Source organism: Neophocaena asiaeorientalis, unplaced genomic scaffold (assembly GCF_003031525.2).
Source record: "Neophocaena asiaeorientalis asiaeorientalis breed wild unplaced genomic scaffold, Neophocaena_asiaeorientalis_V1.1 scaffold26, whole genome shotgun sequence".
Taxonomy (NCBI): Eukaryota; Metazoa; Chordata; class Mammalia; order Artiodactyla; family Phocoenidae; genus Neophocaena; species Neophocaena asiaeorientalis.
The window spans coordinates 3,357,943-3,378,168 of NW_020173108.1; the positions used below are offsets into that span (position 1 = coordinate 3,357,943).

Below are 20,226 nucleotides of genomic sequence, written 5' to 3' on the forward strand. Positions count from 1 at the left end.
TGGTTAATGATCTGCCATACATTATCATTAAGGGATGCTAAGGAACAATTCCGTTTAAGGTGATGAAATCACTGTTCAGTTCACATTTTCTGCCCGAGAACAAATTCCTGAGTCCCCTTATAATGATGTCCCTGTTTAATAAATTAATGCAGCTAGTATTAACACTGAAATAATTCAGGTTGAATTGTGTAAAGGCTAAGTAAGAAATTAGTATGTATGTTGAAAGCTGGAAAGAATGTTGTTTTCAGGTCAAATAAGTTGAATATGGAAAGGATCTGTTCTCTAGTTTTGTGCTCTTTCAGTTTACTGAAGGATATGAATATATTTATATGCATATATATTTAACAGATGGGAAAAATGTGTTTAACCTATGTGTATCTTATGTTTGCTGCTAAGGTTTCAAATGATATACTATTACCTTAACAGTCAAAACTACTTGAGTTTGTGTCATCAACTTAATTATTCTTTTCTGATCTAAATAATTTACTAACTTACTCAATCTGAGGTTAGCTAAATATGTATACTTTGATTTTTTCACTCACAACCTTTAAGAATATGTAGGGCTTTACACTTTTTAAAACCGTATTTACATTATTCTGTGCTGACTATATAACATTTACTCATAAGCCTGGATCCCATAAGTTATTTGGTTATTAGAACCTAGAACGCAATTCACAAAATATTTTTGCACATGTCTGGTTTAAATGAGCTTGGGGGGGGGACTAAACCCTCAGGTTATATTTTAAGTTTTCCATATTTATGAATGAGAAAATCAACATCAGTAATGCCACGCTTTATCTTACTGTGCAAAGATGACCCATTCTACATACAGTGTATATAATGTTAGAATAGTGTGCTTTGCGTCTTTGAAGCTGCCTATGCCGAGGCCTTCACAGTGAGTTCCCCATGTTTAGGGTGTAAGGTAAGCTAAGAATGTTTATCTGGAATCAAAATAAGATTGAATACTTCCTGGAATCTATGATTTCTGTAGAAGTTTTAACCCTGAAGGGACATTTAATATCATCTACTCTGATAAGATTAGAAAACTCAAAGAGAAGTGCAGACCATGCTTTTAAATTATATAGCATTAGTCAACCAGTTTAGTTGTGTGTAACCCAAAGCGGGAAAGTACAGTGTTCAGAGGTATGATAATGAAAATCACCTTTTGTGCAGCTTCTGCTTCATTTTCCAAGGATTGTAATATACTTAGTAAGCTTCTGGACTAAGGGAATTCAGCTACAGACCACATAATGGAAGGAAAGTATTCAGAAAACAGTTCAGCAGGTTTACTTTTACAAATACTATTCTCCTTCAAAATTGTCCAACCCACACTGGATTATTCGCTGTTTCCTGAACGTGCATTGTTTGTTTGTTTTTCTGTTTCCTACACCTCCACCCCTTCAAGTCCTACCTCTCTGCCTAATTCATTTTTTAACTTCCTTAAAGCTTATCTGAATCTCAAGGAGGAGATACTCTCTCCCTCATAAGAACACAGCAAACTACCACTATTACAGCAGTTACTGCGCTTACTCCCTTATAAGCATGCCCAACACCCTTTCATCATTGTAATATCCCTGAAAATAGGATGTTTGGGGGTTTTCTATTTGGTACCCACACACATAATACTTAGTACATTTCCTTATGCACATATAATCAGGAATTCATTATATATTGAGTATGATGTGGTTTGCAGAATGATTTAAAGCAGCAATAAAGGAAATTTGCATGTTTTTAATTTTTGTATGGCAGAAGATGAAAATGTTTGCAACATATGACAGGGTTTTGATGTCCAATAATTGAAGAGCTCATTTCAGTTGATAAGAAAAAAGACCGTCTGAAAAATGGGCACAATACATTAAAATGTAATTCCAAAAAATAAAAATATAGATGGCTAATAAAGCATGAAAAGTGCTGAACATCATTAGTTATAAAAAGTACAGGTAGGGCTTCCCTGGTGGCGCAGTGGTTGAGAGTCCGCCTGCCGATGCAGGGGACATGGGTTCTTGCCCCGGTCCGGGAATATCCCACATGCTGCGGAGTGGCTAGGCCCGTGAGCCATGGCCGCTGAGCCTGCGCGTCCGGAGCCTGTGCTCCGCAACGGGAGAGGCCATAACAGTGAGAGGCCCGCGTACCGCAAAAAAAAAAAAAAAATACAAGTAAAAACTACGAAATGCTGAGTATCACCTTTCATAGTATCAATAGTTAAAACAATTGTCAGTATTGGCAACATTGTGGGGAAATAAGTCCTGTTATATTCTTGGTGAATGTAATGTGAATTGGTACTACAAGTTTAGGGCACATTTTGGCAATCTCTTTCAAAAGCCTTGAAACTATAAATTTCCATTTGTTTATTCATGTAGAGTGCCTACTATGTCCTCAGCATTGGAATAAGACATAAGATTCCTGTTCTCCTGGAACTTTCATTCTGATTGGAAGGTAGATTGTCAGGTACGAATTTAAATAATTCTTGAAACTTTAAGTTGATTTTTTGAAATAATAGTAAAAAGATAAAATTTGATACCAAATATTAGATTTACCTGTCTTTTTTTTTTTTTTGCCCGCGCTGCACGGCTTGTGGAATCTTAGTTCCCTGACCAGTGATTGAACCCAAGCTCTCGGCAGTGAGAGCGCGGAGTCCTAGCCACTGAACCGCCAGGGAATTTCCTGTATTTTCTTATATGATATGGATGAAGGAAGGATAAAACATGTATGTATATTGAGTGTGATTAGAATCTTGAGTTAGAGGAAACCTTATAGATCATAGTTCTATGTTCTCATATGGAACAGATATACCTGAAACTTATTGGTTACTTACTGATAGCCATAAGGAAAGCCCTATCCATTTTGAGGTGGATTTATTCTTTATAGAACTCTCTTCCCTCTGCCTTCCTCCTAAAACTATTTCTTCCCAGTTCTATTATATATCTAGATCAATGAGGCATATCTTTTCCCCCTTTCCCACCTCAGTTCTCCCAAGTCTTCTACTAAATTAATCATGGCAAATCCATTCCTTCCAATTGCTCAACTAATTATTAATCCCTCTCTAACCCACTTCCAGTCTATCAGCAAATCCTGACATCTTTACCAAAACATGTTCAGAATCCAACCATTTTTCATCTATTTTCCCACTCTAGCCAAGCCACCATTATCTTTCACTTGAACTGTAATAGCCAGCTAATTGGCTTCCCTTTATCTGCTCCCTGGCCAAAATCCCCAAGTGGCTTCCCATATCAGAGTAAAAGTTGAAGACTTTCATTGTCCTATGTGATCTGCAGTCCCCATTTCTACAGCTTACCACCCACCTCCGTGTTCATCTGTGTTATTATCCAAACACTAGACTTGATCCCATCCCAGGGCTTTTGTGCTTACCATTTCCTCCATCTGGAAACTTCCCCCAGACAATTACATTTCTCACTAACATCCTTCAGTCCCTGTTCAACTATCCCATGACACCTCCTCACCACCTTCTACCTTCTTCTCCTGCTTTATTTTTCTCCATCGTGTATTGTATACGGTACTATGTGTCCATTTCTCCATATATACCGTATTTGTTGGGGTAGCTACCCCCAGCCCCATTAGAACATATGCCTTAGAACATAAGGCAGAGACTTAAGTTTTGTAAGCAGTGCCAGGCATATAGTACATGCTTGTGAAAATGTGTCAGATGGATGGATAGACCAATATTACTGAACCTCTAATAATTCTAACTCCTTTCTCTGGATATCTATCACATGTCAACGTCTGTCTTAAAATGTGATGATCATTGACGTGGGCAATGCAGAGTGCGGTAGAACTACCACCTCTGAATCTAGGTATTCTACTTATGTCAATAGAGCCTGTAATGTCAGTCACTTTGGGGGGAGGGAGGGACAGTAGTTAATTTACAATGTGCAATTCTGTGGGGAAGAATATGGGTTTTCTTTACAGAGAAACCAGAAAGAAAGAAAAAAAAAAAAACCTTGAGAGAAACAAGTCTAGTCTGCTGGATTTGAACACACAGCCCCAAGGATCCTTAAAACTAGCAGTTGAATTACTCTAGCCAATTACCAGTAATGTTTTTGCTGAAGTCACCATTCATGCATACACAAGGCACTGTGCACTAGGCGTAGAGAAAGGAATACAAAAATAAAATGTAAAAGGAGCCTGTCCCAAACGTCTCACTGTCAAGATAATCCACATAAGTAACTACAATACCTGCTGCAAAGTGGTAAGTGCCATAAGAAAGATACTGATTATTGCCTTAGTTGTTCAAGAGGAGATATAACTTATTTGAGAGGAAAGCGTTTGAGCTAAGACCATAAGGTAGGATCTGGACATATTGAAATGTCTTTCTAGTGTCTAGGCAGAAGGAAAAGCTTAAAGCAGAAGAATGGATTTGGTAACCACAAGAAATAGTGACTAATATAATCTGACTGGAAGACATTTGGTAAAGAAGAAAAGTAAAGATAAAAGATGAAAAAGGAAATGTAGAGCCAAAACATAGAGAATTTTAAATGCCAGGTTGACAAACCTAGTATGTAGGAAATAAGAGTTATAGAAAGTTTCTGACCAGGAAACATAACCAGTCTGAGCTTAAGTATAATTACTGGATGTGAATAAAGGATCTGTACTGGGAAGGGCCAGCATAGTAATCCACCCAAAATTAGAATAGAGGCTTGAGTGGAGTAGCAATAAGAATAGAAAGGTGGAAAAACATAAAAGATATTCTGGAGGTTTAAAAAAGCTAGTTATTGGTTGAAAGAGCTTGAGAATGAAACGGGAAAGAGTAGGCAGTGGTGGATGAGGTTCTTGAGCTCAGGTAGCCTCATTGTGGAAATTGAACCTCCAGGAAATGAAAAGCATGTTTGAAAGGAGTTTTAAATATGGTATATTTCATTTGAGGTGCTAAAAGGTATTAGAGATTACTCTCAGCATGTGAGATTAGAGAGATGTGGGAGACATCCACATAGAAGGGATCAATGAAATTGTGTTGGGGGGGTTAGAGAGGCAATGAATATGTGAATATGGCTATATTATTAGGAAAGATCCTTGAGGTCTCTGAATGTCAGAAGGAGCCAGAGAAAGTAGAAAATGAACGGTCTGAAAACTTTAGAGAAGTGTAATCCACTATGAAATGCAGAAAAGTTTGTGTTCGATTTTTGTTGTTCATTCCCAATATTTGTGGATTAAAATAGCTGAAATGAAGTAATTAAGAGACTCAATAGAAAACACTGACGAGAATAAAGAAATTATGAGTAAATGATGAAAAGGGTACGAGTTACTCTGTCCCATAATTCTTTAATTAACCACCTCTACATCACAAAAGGTAGGCCTCTGGAATGCTTTGTACCTGTAGTAGCCCTTTTGGAACAATGATGATTGAGGTGTTACGTTTACTTCCTAACAACATTGTTAGAATAGTTTTAGTGTAATCAGTTTAATCAGGGATGTTTAAGACTGCAGGTGGCACTAGTAAACTTAAATATATACAGTATATACACATATACGTACATATGTATATATATAAAAATACCTTGGAGCAAAGCCTGGGAGAAACAGACCAGTCTTCCAGAAGTCTAGACCTTTAATAACCCTGAATCCATCTATAGTGAGAAAGAAGGAATCTCTACTGGCATTTCTTCTGTCCTTCACTTTTTCCTTATTTTCATTCATACTTAACTTGTGTTAATCTCAAAGCTGCTACGTGCTATGCACAACATAGAAATGCATATTCTTGTGTGTATTACCGGTAGGCTACTTCAAGCACAAGCCTAGAATTGAAGGATTTAAATAATCTGATTAGAACCCTTTAAATTACTGTATTAGGAATCCAAAAAAATCAGCATTTCTTTGTCCCATTACTTGACACATCAGGTCTTTGCCCTGGATATATTATCAATATTTTAAAGGAAATGTTTGATTTTAAAAATCAAAGAGGGATACCCGGCCTTCTATTGTTTCACCAGTGTTGCTCTAGACCCCAGCCTCCCTTGTCAAGCTGTAGTTTAAGCACAGCACATTTAAATTTTTTTAAAAGAAGACTTTGACTTATTTTCACCTAGCCTTGGAGTATATTATCGATGGTTTCAATCGACAGAACAGAAGTTCTCCACCTTGGGAGTGGACTCCATACTCAGCCTTTGTAAACTGTTCAAAATCACTCCCTCGGCTCCATTTGGAAGGAAGCGTCCGTGTCCTTCCTCAGCGTCCTGCGCCCCTTCTCCAGACCCCTTCTGTCGACGTCCTAGCGTCGCAAACCAAGGCAGCACAGAGGAGCCTCAGGGAGCGGGGGAGGGGGGAAGAGGGGTTGGGATGGGCGGCCGAAAGACGGTATGTTACGGTGGGGGAGAGATTGCGCGCAGCCCACCGCGAGCACCGGGACCCGGGAGAGAAGGGTTCCGCTAGGGCCGGGGTGCCGAGGGAGCCGGGGCCGTGTGCGTGGGCCTTGCCCGCACGCTCTCGCCGCCTCCGCCACCCTTCTCAGGTCGCTCCCCGCTTCTCCCCACCCTCCGAGGGACGTTGGTACATTCCCGGTGACTCCGAGAGCTTAAAAAGGGCCCGGGGAGGCCGAACCCAGCAGGTTTGGTCCAGATTTGTGTGCGCGGCCCGTACTCCGATCCGCCACGGTGGGTATCTTGGCGGGGGTTTCTTTACGCTGTGGCACTCGTGCATTTGGGGGCTTCGTGGCTGTGTGTAACTGTCTGGCTAGCAGCTAGGAACTCTCGCCCCCGGCTCCTCGGCTCACTCAGCTCCTCCGTCGCAGCCCAGCAGCGAGACGCGCGCCGCCAGTCCGCAAGGGATGGAGCGGACCGAGGTGCTAAAGCCACGCACCCTGGCCGATCTGATCCGCATCCTGCACCAGCTCTTCGCCGGCGAGGAGGTCAATGTGGAGGAGGTGCAGGCCGTCTTGGAAGCCTACGAGAGCAGCCCCGCCGAGTGGGCAGTGTACGCCAAGTTCGACCAGTACAGGTGAGCGTGCTTTCGCCCTGATCGCCGAGACTCTCCGGCTCCGACTCTTGAGTCCGAGCGGGCGCCGGCGCGGGCGCGTGGGGAGCGGGTCTTGACTCCCGGAGAGCGCGGGCCGCCCGGCGCCCGCAGCGCCCACCCTCCCAGTGCTCCCGGCAGTCTCCCGCACTCCAGCGCCGCGCCTCCTCGCCCGCGAACACCGGGGCGGGCGTTCGGCGCTTTGGGCCGAAGGCGTGTCCCACTGGCAGGAGTCTGCGTCAGGCTCCCAGAGGGGAGGCCACCGAGCGGTGCAAGTTTTCTGTTCTTTTCTTGTTGATCAACCCCTCGGCTTCCGAACGGCCACTCCTTCTGCCACCCGCATCCCCCCCACCCCGCAAGCGGAGCCGTCGCTAGCCTAGAATATGGAGGAGATGCGGGGAGACCCCGGTGTCTGGATGCCCTCAGACTCTGGCTGTCTGGACTAACCGGGGTGTTATCAGGAGAGCACTCCAACAGCGGTCCGGAGAAAAGGGTGACGGTGGAGGACGCAGTTAAACGACACCAATTCTCCATCACTTCTCCCTCGGTCGCTTGCAAGCAGGCGTCTGCCAACAAGCATTTTTGTTAATACAAAATAACGACTTGGGGTTGTCAGCTGCTATTTTTCAGTTTATGATGCCCCCTTTCCCAAACGAGTTGGACTCCCCGGGCTGGGGGTTTATTTAAACCCACTGTCAGGTTCTCGAAATAAACGAGTGCTTTTCTTGCAGCCCCCAAGCAATATGCTTTTCCTTATCCTTAGATCTGAGGGTCTGGAATGTAAATTGGAGACCCCTGCTCCTCAGAGGTGCTTGAGTGAGATGCCTTGCCTTGGAGATTAAATAAAAAATGAAACAGCCTACCAATCCTCTGGGGAGAGAAGTAAAATTTAATCACCCTGAAGAATGAGGGTTTCTTTTCCGAAGGGTAACCAGCGCTTCAGTCTTAATGGTTGGTTATGATGAGGTCAGGGAAGGGAGCATAGTTGAAAGAGAAGAATAAGAAAAGATGAAGCTTTCCTTTGAAGCCGTTTCAGTTAGTCACTTTACGTCAGCATATACAGTGTGTCTGGTAAAGTTTTGTCGCCAAAGGCTGTTTCAGTTGTACTTTAGGAACTGAAATAGAAAAGTGAAGTCTACTTAGGATCCTATTTTCCACTTGCAAGTGGTTCTAGGAAATTCCTTTGGTTCCTATCCTTCTGTGGCTGCCCATAAAGCTACCAGAGTAATTTTGCCATTAGCTCCAAGTAATTGAGGGCTTGTTATGGGCTCTAGTACTCTTACAATCACTTGACACATGTATTAACTGCTAACCTCACAACAGCTCTGAGATAGGTACCATTCTTATCCCTGTTTTACAGGTGAGAAATAGTAGGCAATGAAAAGGTTGGATTACCTGCACAAGGTCATACTAATGTTCCTTAGCGGCTCCAGGATTCAAATTAGCATTATTCTAGAGCCCACACTCTAAACCACTGCTAAACCCCCTGTAGACACAAGGTGGTCATAATAGTTTTCTTCTGCCTAGATTTATTACTGACCAAGTGAAATTAATTAAGCAGGGTATGCTGTATAGGCTTTTAATCTATAGAACAAGGGCATTTCCAGGGGCCTTGAATTTATCTTGATTGACAAGCTCTAAACCACTTGAAACCTTTGGATTGACCTATTCCACAGGTTTCTGAAGCACAGCTCAGTAAAATAATGGGTGCACTCCTAGGCGGGCAGTTGGAGTAGGGAGGGAGGGAGATGGGAGAGCAGAAATCAATGTGGTAGTATTTTGTGCATGTAATAAGTGTCCTAGTACTGTGAAGGAATCTGATCTCTGACCTTGGGAAGGCCAGTGCAGAAGAATCAAGACAAAATATGTTCCACTGGGGGCCAAGCAGTAAATTGTCTGGAAGAAGCCCCAGAGAAGCAAGACCCTAGGGCTGGAGGAGGGAAAAGTAGGATCCCTGGTACAGGAACCATTTACTGTGAATTAAAGGCTGTGTGCACAGTTGCCTGCTAGGTCCTTAAAAGGGCTCCAAAGTAAAGATAACTGATATCTAAAAAGCACTTACTAATCAACTCTCTCAGTGATCCTACTCTGCCAGCACCTGGCCTCCAGCGCAGGGGAGCAGAGGGGCATGTGGGACATAAGTGAACAGATGACCAAGTGAACAAACAAAAGGGGTAAAGATTCCTTTCCTTAAAAATTAGTCTATCGTAGAGATCAAGCGTCTGGATACCAAGGGGGAAAGGGCCGGGAGGCGGGGGGGATGAACTGGGAGATTGGGATTGACATATATACACTACCATGTATAAAAGAGATAACTAATGAGAACCTACTGTATAACACAGGGAACTCTACTCAATGCTCTGTGATGACCTAAATGGGAAGGAAATCCAAAAAGAGAGGATATATGTATACGTATAACTGATCCACTTTGCTGTACAGTAGAAACTAGCACAGCATTGTAAAGCAACTATGCTCCAATAAAAAGTTTAAAAGAAAATAGTCTAAATGTACATCATAATTATCGAACTTTGTTAATTAGATGGTGTCAAGAGTACCTGTGGGACCAACAGAAACTTTAAAGTTGATTTTTTGGAGGGGGTGGGGGATGGTGTGGATGTGGTTGTTTTGGTTTGGGATTTCTGGGGGCCAATTACTAATTTCTCCTCATTGTAAAAGGTTTAGAGTGTTATTTTACTTCCCAAGTGTAGTCGCTTTTGTTCTGGTACTTAGGTCAACGCCCGCTCTATTTGTGGAGGACGTTTCATCATGATGCTTTTGAACGTGGATGTCGCTTGTGTCTGGACTCTAGTAAAACTAAGGAGAATTCTAGAACAGCTATTTAATGAAACCTTGTTTCTCAAATTCTGGTTTAGCTACAGGGAGGGGGGAAAAAAGACAATAGCCAACATTCTTGCCTAGAGCAGTAGTGCACTTTGAAAATGCTTTCTGTGAGAAATTTTTATTCTTTTTATCAGTTTGAGGCTGTCACATGGAGACTCAAGGAATTTACTTTTTTTCTCCTACCTTTTTCGTGCCATTAATTAGAACTGAGCAGCTATAAACACAGTGATTCAAAATACAAAAATGTCTAAATGAACTGTGAAAAAATATTTGCTTTCATTTGTGCTCGATTTCTAATTAGACAACCACATTTAAAGTTGCTTCTAGGTAAAAATATTAGCATTTGTAAATGAATGATACTGTATGACACACTTATTTTTCCCTGTGTTTGTCTCATCGACCAAATTCAAACTTTTGAAAACGTTCTTTTCAGATATACCCGAAATCTTGTGGATCAAGGAAATGGAAAATTTAATCTCATGATTCTATGTTGGGGCGAAGGACATGGCAGGTAATACAACTATTCATTCAGATATTTATTCAGTATTTATTCCAGCATGTGAAAAGTACAGTGCCAGGCTGGCCACGTGCCTTGTGAGCACTAACAAATCGCATGTTGTAATTATTTGTTCACAATGTCCCCTAATCCCAGCAAAAATTCTCATGGGAATTAGCGTGAGGGGTTTAGCATATACCATGTATTATGACAGACCTTCCCCCAAAATGAGTAGTAAATCAAAGGAGGTGGAGGTAAGTAACCAGCTTAATTTAATCTCTCTGTGTTCTGTGGAGTTAAACTTTCTATGAAGTTGTGCTAAAACTTGACCTTTGTGGTGCTTTGAAGTGTGTAAACAATTGTCGGACCAAAGACCAAAGCATCCAGATTTGGAGCTAGAAAAGCAAATCACAAATTCAGAAAATTTCTTTCTACTTCAAGCTAATTGTTTATTTTCTGTATACAGATGATAAGACAACTTAGACTAATACCAATTCTTGAAACTTGGTCCCTTAATTTTTCCTTAGTTTATACATTTGCAAGTCTTACTACCAGTCAAGTATTGTTACCTCTTTAAGCAGATCCTTCTCAGTCTCTTGAGAATGGTAAAAAAAAAAAGAGAAAAAAGCCAATAATCCTGACCCATATTTGGTGGGAAAAAGTAAACATGAATTTACAAGATTTTGGAAAGTTAGGTCTATAGAGTGCATTTACTTACTCATATAGAATGAGGTTGTTTTCATTCTCTCAATATTTCTTGAAAGCAGATTATACGTCAGGAGTAGAACAAGGCTCTGTGAATTAGAAAACAAGTTCTCATGATACATATATGGGGTAACAGAATTCAACATATGAAATACATGCTATAGCATATACAGGTTCATATTTTTTAATCTACCCTATAGCTAATACTACGTACTAAACTTAAATACTATTTAAGATTATAGGAGTAAATTCTTTCCCCAGATCCAATTTGCTTTTTTTCTCCCATCAATACTGGGAGGTAATCACAGATAGGATACTCTAAATGTATAAAATATTAACATTTCATATGCTTTATAGTATAATTTTCGGCTGGTAACACACATGTGCATACCTTTTGTCCCCCAGAGGAAGGAGAAAAAAGAAAAAGCCTGGGGAAAAAACACTGTTATGTGATCTTCTCAATGTGATGCAGTTACAGATAAAGGATTTTTTATCCGCTCTAAAATTTCTGTAATGTAGTTTTTAACTCAAGTTCTAGCCCAGCTTAATTGAGTTATTAAAAGCTATATTTTGGAGAAGATAAGTGATTACTGGTTTTGTGTTTCTGTTATCAAAGGAGTATTACAACAAGGTTTAAAAAGATGAATTGTTCTTCTGTAAGGGTATGGGTCAAAACTGTACCCCTTATATGCATTGATATGGAAGACATAGTATTTTATTACTTTGCCCTTAACAATGTTGAATTATAAATTGACGACATTTAAAACTCCAGCTGAAATGGATATTAGCCTGGGAGACGTCCTATTGACAGTTGGCAGCTGTAAGCTCTGGACAGATTGTTACAAGTGTGGGTTCTGGACCATCTACTGAGTTTAGTTGTCATTTTGTGTATATATAGCAGTATCCACGATCACACTGACTCCCACTGCTTTCTGAAGATGCTGCAGGGAAATCTAAAGGAGACATTATTTGCCTGGCCTGACAAAAAATCCAATGAGATGATCAAGAAGTCTGAAAGAATCTTGAGGGAAAACCAGTGTGCCTACATCAACGGTAACATCCAATTTTTCTAACAACAAGTGGGAAAAACCTTGAACTTCCACTTGAAATATTGCTTGCTTATATGTGTGCAATAGAACCTGGATCGTGGAGTCATGATTTCATCTGCTTAGGAAGTGATCTAAAAGCAGTGGGTTTTGTCTTTTTAAAGCTTTGCATGTGGATTGGAATCACTTATTAAAAACATATGCATGCAGGTTAGTGTCCACTGAAGAGACATTTACCTACCAAGTCTTAGGACAGTTAGAATCGAACATGAATTTACATAAGTAGAGTCTTTTAATAAAGGCGTGAGGCCAAGTTGGAAGTGTTAGTCTTTCATTAGAAAATGTAAAGATATGTTCCGAAACTGATTAAGAATGCTAGCTAGTCCCTGTTTTACTAAAGTGCATACAGCTTACTTTAAAAAGAGTATTCTCAAGAGAAACTTTTTGAAGCACATTATTTAGCAATGATTTCTAGATCTCTTACAAAGAATTCATTCTTTCTTCTAAATGTGATATAGGAGAGCCAAATGCTCTTCAGTAGAGGCAGTGATTAACATCTGTGTTCCTAAAGGACTTAGTAACTTTCCAAAAAGCTCCTTAAAGCTTCCATGAGATAACTTTTTTTATAATTAATTAATTTATTTTTGGCTGTGTGGGGTCTTCGTTGCTATGTGCGAGCTTTCTCTAGTTGCGGCGAGTGGGCTTCTCATTGTGGTGGCTTCTCTTGTTGTGGAGCACGGGCTCTAGGCACATGGGCTCAGTAGTTGGTGGTGCACGGGCTTAGTTGCTCTGAGGCATGTGGGATCTTCCCCTACCAGGGATCGAATCCGTGTCCCCTGCATTGGTAGGCGGATTCTTAACCACTGTACCACCAGGAAAGTCCTGAGATAACTTTTTATATTATTTCCATTTACAGATGAAATTGCCAACACATAGGAAGATTAAATAATCTGTCCAAGGTCACTCAGGATTTGAACCCAAAGAATTTGATGCCAAAGCCCATAGTCTTAGTTGGGATGCTATCCCACTTATATAAAACAAAATATTACAGAGGTTTTTCTGGCAAAGCAGGTTCGTTCTTCTCAGATCTTAACGTTCAGTATTGGCCTTGATACTTGGCCTAAATTTGTTCAGTTAGAGAATGCAAGTCAGTTACAGAAGTCAGATTGTATAGGAAGTTTTTCTCCCATTCACGTAACAAAGGAGTTAGTTTCTCAGGTGGTAGGAGACTCTTATTTGAGGGTTGCTGTATATAGCAGGCACACCAGATTGCTAAGAACAAGATTGCTGGTACTGCTCAAAAGCCTTTCAGAGTAATAACTTTCAGCTAGTCATAGAGTCATTATAAAGCTACATTAGATCTTGGAGAACACCTAAGTTTTTTTTTTAAGGGTCTTCAGTGCAAAAGTCTATAGGAGCCAAACAGGTAAAGTGAGTGAGTGATGCAGGCCGGAACTAGGCTGTGGGAACTGGTGTGCAAGCTGCCCTGTCTAAAGGGACAACGTGGTCACCCAGCTCCAGTGAGATCGTCCTGACTTCTTTTTCCATAAAGGTGGGAAATTCTGATCGTTATGGGAAATTTTGCCAGTCAGTAAAATACTCGATAGGACAGGCGAAATATTTCTGTAGATGCATTACTGAAAAGCCACCAACTTGTAACCTTTGATTTTTTACAGATGCAGGAGGAGGGCTAGATGTGGATAGTGATTAGGGGGGGAAAGGTGTTTCAAGTACAAGAGAGAACATGGGTGAAGGCACAACCCATGTTCAAAGAATGTTGTTCATTCAAACATTGCAAAGAATGAAGACTATGCAGGAACGGTCTAGCCGGAGGGGAAGATGAATGGGCTTGGATAGGAGTAGTAGGAGAGTAAAGTAAGATCAGGGCCTTAGCCTCCAAGACTAGCTTAAAGTAAAAACTTTCTTTGGTCAGCAGAATTTTGTTCAGGAATATCTTGATTAATCCAGTAGCAATATGCGTCATAGGGTGGAAGAAAGGGAGAGTGGGGCAAGGAGATCAAGTTACTTATTGTAATAGGCAGAAGGTGAACATTGCCTCAACCAAGCTGGCATCCCTAAGTATCACCAAGAAAAGTCCGATATTACTGTGACAGTACATCATTGGCATAAAGGAAAAGGAGGCAAAGAGATAATAATAATAATAATGCTGGGATTACTAACATTTAGGGATCAGACGTGAGCTTTGGGGACTTCTAAAGGGTGGGTGACTTGTTTTTGTGGGATCTTTGCTTGCATTGGGTGGTCTATTGGAGGTGCAATTGGAGGAAAAAAAGTTATTTGTATAAAGGGCAGTCAGTTCTTCAAAATGTTTAACTTTTGTTCAAAAGCAAGCCAGTGTATTATAAAAGCAGTAGGCTATAGAAATCAAAGAGTTTGCAGATCTGAGAATTAGGCCCCATTTTTTGTTTTTGTTTTTGTTTTTTTGCGGTACGCGGGCCTCTCACTGTTGTGGCCTCTCCCGTTGCGGAGCACAGGCTCCGGACGCGCAGGATCAGCGGCCATGGCTCACGGGCCCAGCCGCTCTGCACCATGTGGAATCTTCCCGAACCAGGGCACGAACCCGTGTCCCCTGCATCGGCAGGCGGACTCTCAACCACTGCGCCACCAGGGAAGCCCAGGCCCCATTTTGTTAAACGACGAAGACAGAAGATCCAAGAAGTTCTGAGTTGTTCAATGGTAGTCAGTCTAGCTGGGAGTAGAACCAAAGTCGTCTGCTTCTGGGCTTTGCTCTTCTTTGTCATGCAAGCTCATGGAGCTAGATCGTAAAGCATAAGGCCAAATTAGGTGCCTATACTAACTACACTAATACACTGAATTCCTTCCTTGATTAATCTTCCAACTCTCTCCTTACTATATAAATTTCTTATCAACATAGTTATAAAAATCAAGTATTTTGTTTATTTTAATCTTCTTGAAGGCATCTCCCCCAGGCCTTTTGACTTCCTTCAGTGTGGATTGGTTGGCCAGGGCTCATCCTGTGGTCCCCTCACGTCATCCAGGCTTTCCATTTACTTTCTCCTGGTGCTTATCCCCTTGTTTCCTGGTCTCGTCTGCTTTGTCTTGGGTTTGTGGCCTTGTTTTGGTGGAACATATCCTCCAACGGCCCTATGAGAAAGGGTTCATGGAAAGTAAATTTCTGAGACCTCTTATATCTAAAAATCTCTATATACAACCCTTGCAACTTGATAGATAATTTAGCTGGATATGAAATCATGACCTGGCAGTCATTTTCTCTCAGAACTATGAAGGAAATCTTTTGTCTTTCAGTTTCCATTCTTCTTGTTCAAAGCCTGGTTGGTACCATTCTGATTTTTGAATCTTACTATGTATGAATCCGGTTTTTTCTCTCTAGAAACTTTTGGGGACTTCTCTTTGGGTGTCTTTTCTCTGTCCCCAGTATCACAGTGATGCAGTTTGTTTCATGACACTCATTGTGGTGGAAGCTCAGTAGGTTCTTACAATCTACAAATTCATGTCCTTCAATTCAAGAAAATATTCTCAAATTGTTTCTTTGATTTTGTTATTGTTGTTCTGTTTCTGAAACTACTGTTGATCAGATATTAAACCTCCTGAACTAGTCCTCTAGTTTTTTGGGTTTTTTTAATCTTTCCTATGTTCTATCTTTGGCCCTTTGTTCTTTGAGTCTTTGTCAGCTTTTTCTTCCAACCCTTCTATTCAGAATTTTATTTCTGCTATCATCTTTATATTTCTGAAAGCTCTTTTTATTCTCTAGTCCTTTTAATATAGTATTTTCCTCATCTCTTTTTTTTTTTTTTTCGTTTTTTTGGCCACGCTCTGTGGCTTGCAGGGATCTTAGTTCCCTGACCAGGGATTGAACCCATGCCATAGCAGTGAAAGCTCCAAATCCTAACCACTGGCCTGCTAGAGAATTCCCTTCCTCTTAGCTCTGTGAAGATATTAATGATAAGTTTTTGGTTTTGTTTTTTTAAGGCTTCTCTTGAGTAGTGTCTATTTCATGTTGCCTTTTTTTCAGGTTGCTCTGGCCTCTTTTATTCTAGAGGCTCTGCTCACATGTGTGATGGCCTTGAGTATGTGCTAATATTTAAAAACCAGAGACAAAAAAGTCAATTGGTAGCTTTCAAACATGGATGGTGTCTGTCAACTGGACTTCACTCTAGGATCGTCTGGTAAATCTTTTCCTTGAGGAACAATCAGTGGTGATATCCTCAGGACTTTTTTCTTGAGCTGATCAGATTCTCAGAGAAGCTGCTTCCCATCTCCTGCCTGGAGAAGAAATTCCTGTCTGGCAGCATTCTGGCAGCCATGTGATGAAGAAAGTGGAGATCTTACCACTCAGTGTGTAAATTTTCACTTAAGTCACCTGTTTTTCACCAGGTATCCACCAGTCCTGAGTTTATCTGTTGTACTCTTTCTAGAGAATAGATCTCTAATTTCTACCAGGGATGGAGGGAAGGTGAGGTGGTGAAAAAGCTTTGTGACGAAACTTAAATAGGCTTCAACCAGTTCTTGTATTTATAGCCCATGTTCACCTTCATTTCAGGAAGTACATGTGCTGCCAGTTCCTGAGCTGTTTGTTAGTTTCAGGATATAAATCAGGTTATTTCTTGGCCATCTCCAAGGGTAGCTGAGGATTTAGCTTTCTCTCCTCTGCAAAGCCATCCATCTACTTCTAAGCTTTCAAATTTTTAAAGATTTTTTTTTTAACTTTAATAAAAAAGTTTTTTCTTTTCCCTTTATCTTTGTATGTTGATGTCTTTATTCTTTTACTGCAGTTGTAGGGAAGTTTTTAGGAGAAAGCAGAATGCGTGTCATTTACTATTTTTAACTGGAAGTTCAATTCTAACTTTTAATAATTCATATGTATCAGTTGATTTAGGATCTTGGGCAATTGACCAGATTTTTACCTACAGCTAGCATCTAAGCTCCTTCATCTACCCATCCCTCTTCAATATTGTTTAGATTCCATTGGCTTACATCGAGTAGAGAATATTAGCCATACAGAACCTGCCGTGAGCCTTCACTTGTACAGTCCGCCTTTTGATACGTGCCATGCCTTTGATCAAAGAACAGGACATAAAAACAAAGTCACCATGACATTCCATAGCAAATTTGGAATCAGGACTCCATTTGTAAGTATAATTTCTCTCTCCTGTGTTTAAATGCTTTGTGGGTTGGCAGCATTACACTGATGCATTGCTTTTTTGTTCTAGGTATTATTTAAATATCTTAAGTTTTAAGTATTTTTAAGTATTCTTGAGATAAGTCTTAACTTGGAGAAAAGGCCCATTCTATTCTATTATTTTCTTTAACTTTGGAGACTGTATTTTCAATTTATAAAATAATACTTAGATGCAAAGAATTGCTTATTCAAAATTTCAAACTGTATGCTTATTCCTAAAGAAAATATTTCTCTTCATTTATTAGGGAAATAAGAGTGAGAACTATATTGATAAAACTGCTACTACTATGACTTGATGTTCATAGTTCCAGTTTGCTGAGATAACACAAATAACTTACATAGTTACCCTTTGCAAAGTTGAGACCCTATTCTGATAACAATAAATAAAGAAACTTGCCTGTTTTGATTGCCAAGTTGCTTTGTCTTTGAGTAGTGATGGCAACCAAAAATAATATGGTGTGGCAATCTTCTATCACTGAAATAAATTGGCCATTTGGGGGAATGGTCTTTAGTTAGTCATGGGAATGCCCAGAAATACACAATGCATGAAAACAAAGACTGAACATCCTTATCAGTCTTATGAAAGTACAGCCTTTGAAAGAAGCTAGGGCAGAATTTTCTCAAGTGATTGCTCTGCTTATTTCCAGCATTACGAGCCCCAAGAGATACTCTTATCACAGGAAGGAAACAACAGGGCTCCAATGCCATGCAGTGGATTTTCATATACTGCCAGAAAAGCAGGACTACTTAGAACAAGCAGAAATGTCTCATGTAAAGATTCTTACACAGCTTTCTTTTTTTCTTTCCTACAGACAACTTCAGGATCACTGGAGAACAACTAAGGAGCACCAGACCCTCTGAGGTTTTACTTTAAGGTCCGGTGAAAGTTTTGCCTTGGACAGGAAGCCCTCCTTCCATTTGCTGTCCAGTAATATACTTTACAAGGCCAATACTTAGATCTACTATAAGGCAGATGCTAATCATAAGGCATTAAGTAAGCAAATAGTGCCCTGAGCTACTGTAGAAGAAAAAATCCCACTAAAGATAAAAAGGCTTGTGATTTTAAAGGCCAAATCAAGTGCTCCACTCATTTTACCCTCTAAACCCATTGGAACTATACTGGGAATGTCGATGAAGGTTTTTATAGTTTTTGGTAACACTGGTCTCTGAACTATAATTAGCAATAAATAAAAACAAGACATCAAACCACCCACCTTGTTACTTGGAGGACTAAATGTAGATGTCTTCATTATACTTTGTATGTTCTTAATATTTGAAGAGAAGTTTTTGAATCTGTGCATTTTATTTTTTCAATCTTATTTTACAAATTCCCGTTCTATAAATAATAGGGTATTGTAGATAGAGAAACTTAAGGCACTTTGCCATTTGGTAATGAAATGAAGGGCAGAAGATTTAGAAAAATACAGGTACCCAAACCCACAACAAACCAAAATTATAAACTCATGTCTAACGTGTCCAGTGGTCAAAGACTGTACTGCTGCCAGAATTGCCAAATAATTTTAATAAAAGTGGATTTGAACATAATTTGAAGTTGTCTTTCTCTTTCACATAAGAATTTCATATAATTCACGGCTTCTTAGGTTCATGCAGACTACCAAAAGCACTGCAAAAGATGCTTTTATGATGTAAGAACATAAGAAGGCCAAAAACTGCGTTCGAAAGGAGCTTACCGGGCTTCCCTGGTGGTGCAGGGGTTGAGAGTCCGCCTGCCGATGCAGGGGACACGGGTTCGTGCCCCGGTCCGGGAAGATCGCACATGCCAAGGAGCGGCTGGGCCCGTGAGCCATGGCCGCTGAGCCTGCGCGTCCGGAGCCTGTGCTCCACAATGGGAGAGGCCACAACAGTGAGAGGCCTGCGTACCGCAAAAAAAAAAAAGGAGCTTACCTTTTGGGGCTTTTATATGTGTTCACCAACTGGCCAGAGATACCAACCCGAGGGTCTCTGGCTCTAGGGCAGCTCATAGACAATCAGTTTAGCCTGAAAATTGTTTGGGGGGTCTGTATGTGTTTAAATATGAATTGGATTCCAACAGTTAAAAACCAGAGATTTCACAGGAGAAGGAATGGACTTTGAAGTATCTGGCAAGACTGAACCTGCATTGCGTTTTCACTGCTATCACTTAACGGGGCTGGGATCTGCCCCTTGGATGGGGCCGCTTCCCTGATCTGCGGCAATCCCCAGCTTGCCTGTTTCCCTTATTCATGTTACCTACAAAGCCCACACGTGCATTTGAGTTTGCTGCCCCCACTTTAGGCAATTTTCTTAGGAATATCTGTCATAATCTTGGAATTTATTATCTCTGGAAACTTAATTAGAAAGTAAAGTCCTTTGAAGATGGTTCTGGTTAGGCCATTGATTGTGGTGTTTATACCACGTCATAGAATTATTTACATCATTATACCTGTGCTTCCTCTCACCTTTGAGAAGGACGCGAACATTTACTGAGTACTTACAATATACTAGGCATTGTTACAAGTTGTTTAGATGTACTAACAAACTGAATTCCAGAAAACTTCCTTGTGAATTAAGTACTGTACTGGTTTTCTACTGCTGCTGTGACACTACCACAAACTTATTTTCCTACAGATCTATTGGTCAGAAGTCAGAAGCTTCATGGTGCTATATGCAAGGCCCATGTCAGAGGCTTATCTTTTGGTGTGGGTTCATTAACCATATACTTGGACAAACTGGTTGATGAATGAAGGCCTCTTACCTGTGTTTCATGGGAAGGGACAGCATTACATTTAGTAATGGTGCTTAGTCTTTTTTTTTTTTTTTTTCTGACTGCAACCACTTAGAAATCTCAAATGCTAAAGAACTCTCCAGAAAGGCCCCCACACAACAACTTTGCCTACAATTTCAGAAAAGATTCCTGGACCCTGTGAAGGCCTTTAGGCCCCAATTAAAGAGCTCTGCCATGTGTGAGGCTTTCCCAAGGCTCGTGGCAAATGGTGGCTATTTCACTTCATTTT

The 20,226-nt window shown here is 40.6% G+C and overlaps 1 protein-coding gene across 2 annotated transcripts; it reads left to right on the forward strand.

Moving 5' to 3' along the window:
- The first annotated feature begins 2,432 nt into the window (after positions 1–2,432).
- CDO1 (cysteine dioxygenase type 1) lies at positions 2,433–18,778 on the forward strand. Of its 2 annotated transcripts, none has more exons than XM_024743405.1 (6): positions 2,433–2,448; positions 6,743–6,948; positions 10,238–10,315; positions 11,904–12,058; positions 17,014–17,183; positions 18,046–18,778. In XM_024743405.1, the coding sequence occupies exons 2-6, from the start codon at positions 6,779–6,781 to the stop codon at positions 18,073–18,075; spliced, it is 603 nt and encodes a 200-aa protein (XP_024599173.1). In that variant the 5' UTR covers positions 2,433–2,448; positions 6,743–6,778; the 3' UTR covers positions 18,076–18,778. The 2 variants fall into 2 exon arrangements, with proteins under 2 accessions (XP_024599173.1, XP_024599172.1); XM_024743404.1 differs by lacking the exon at positions 2,433–2,448 and adding an exon at positions 6,318–6,605.
- Positions 18,779–20,226: the final 1,448 nt, after the last annotated feature.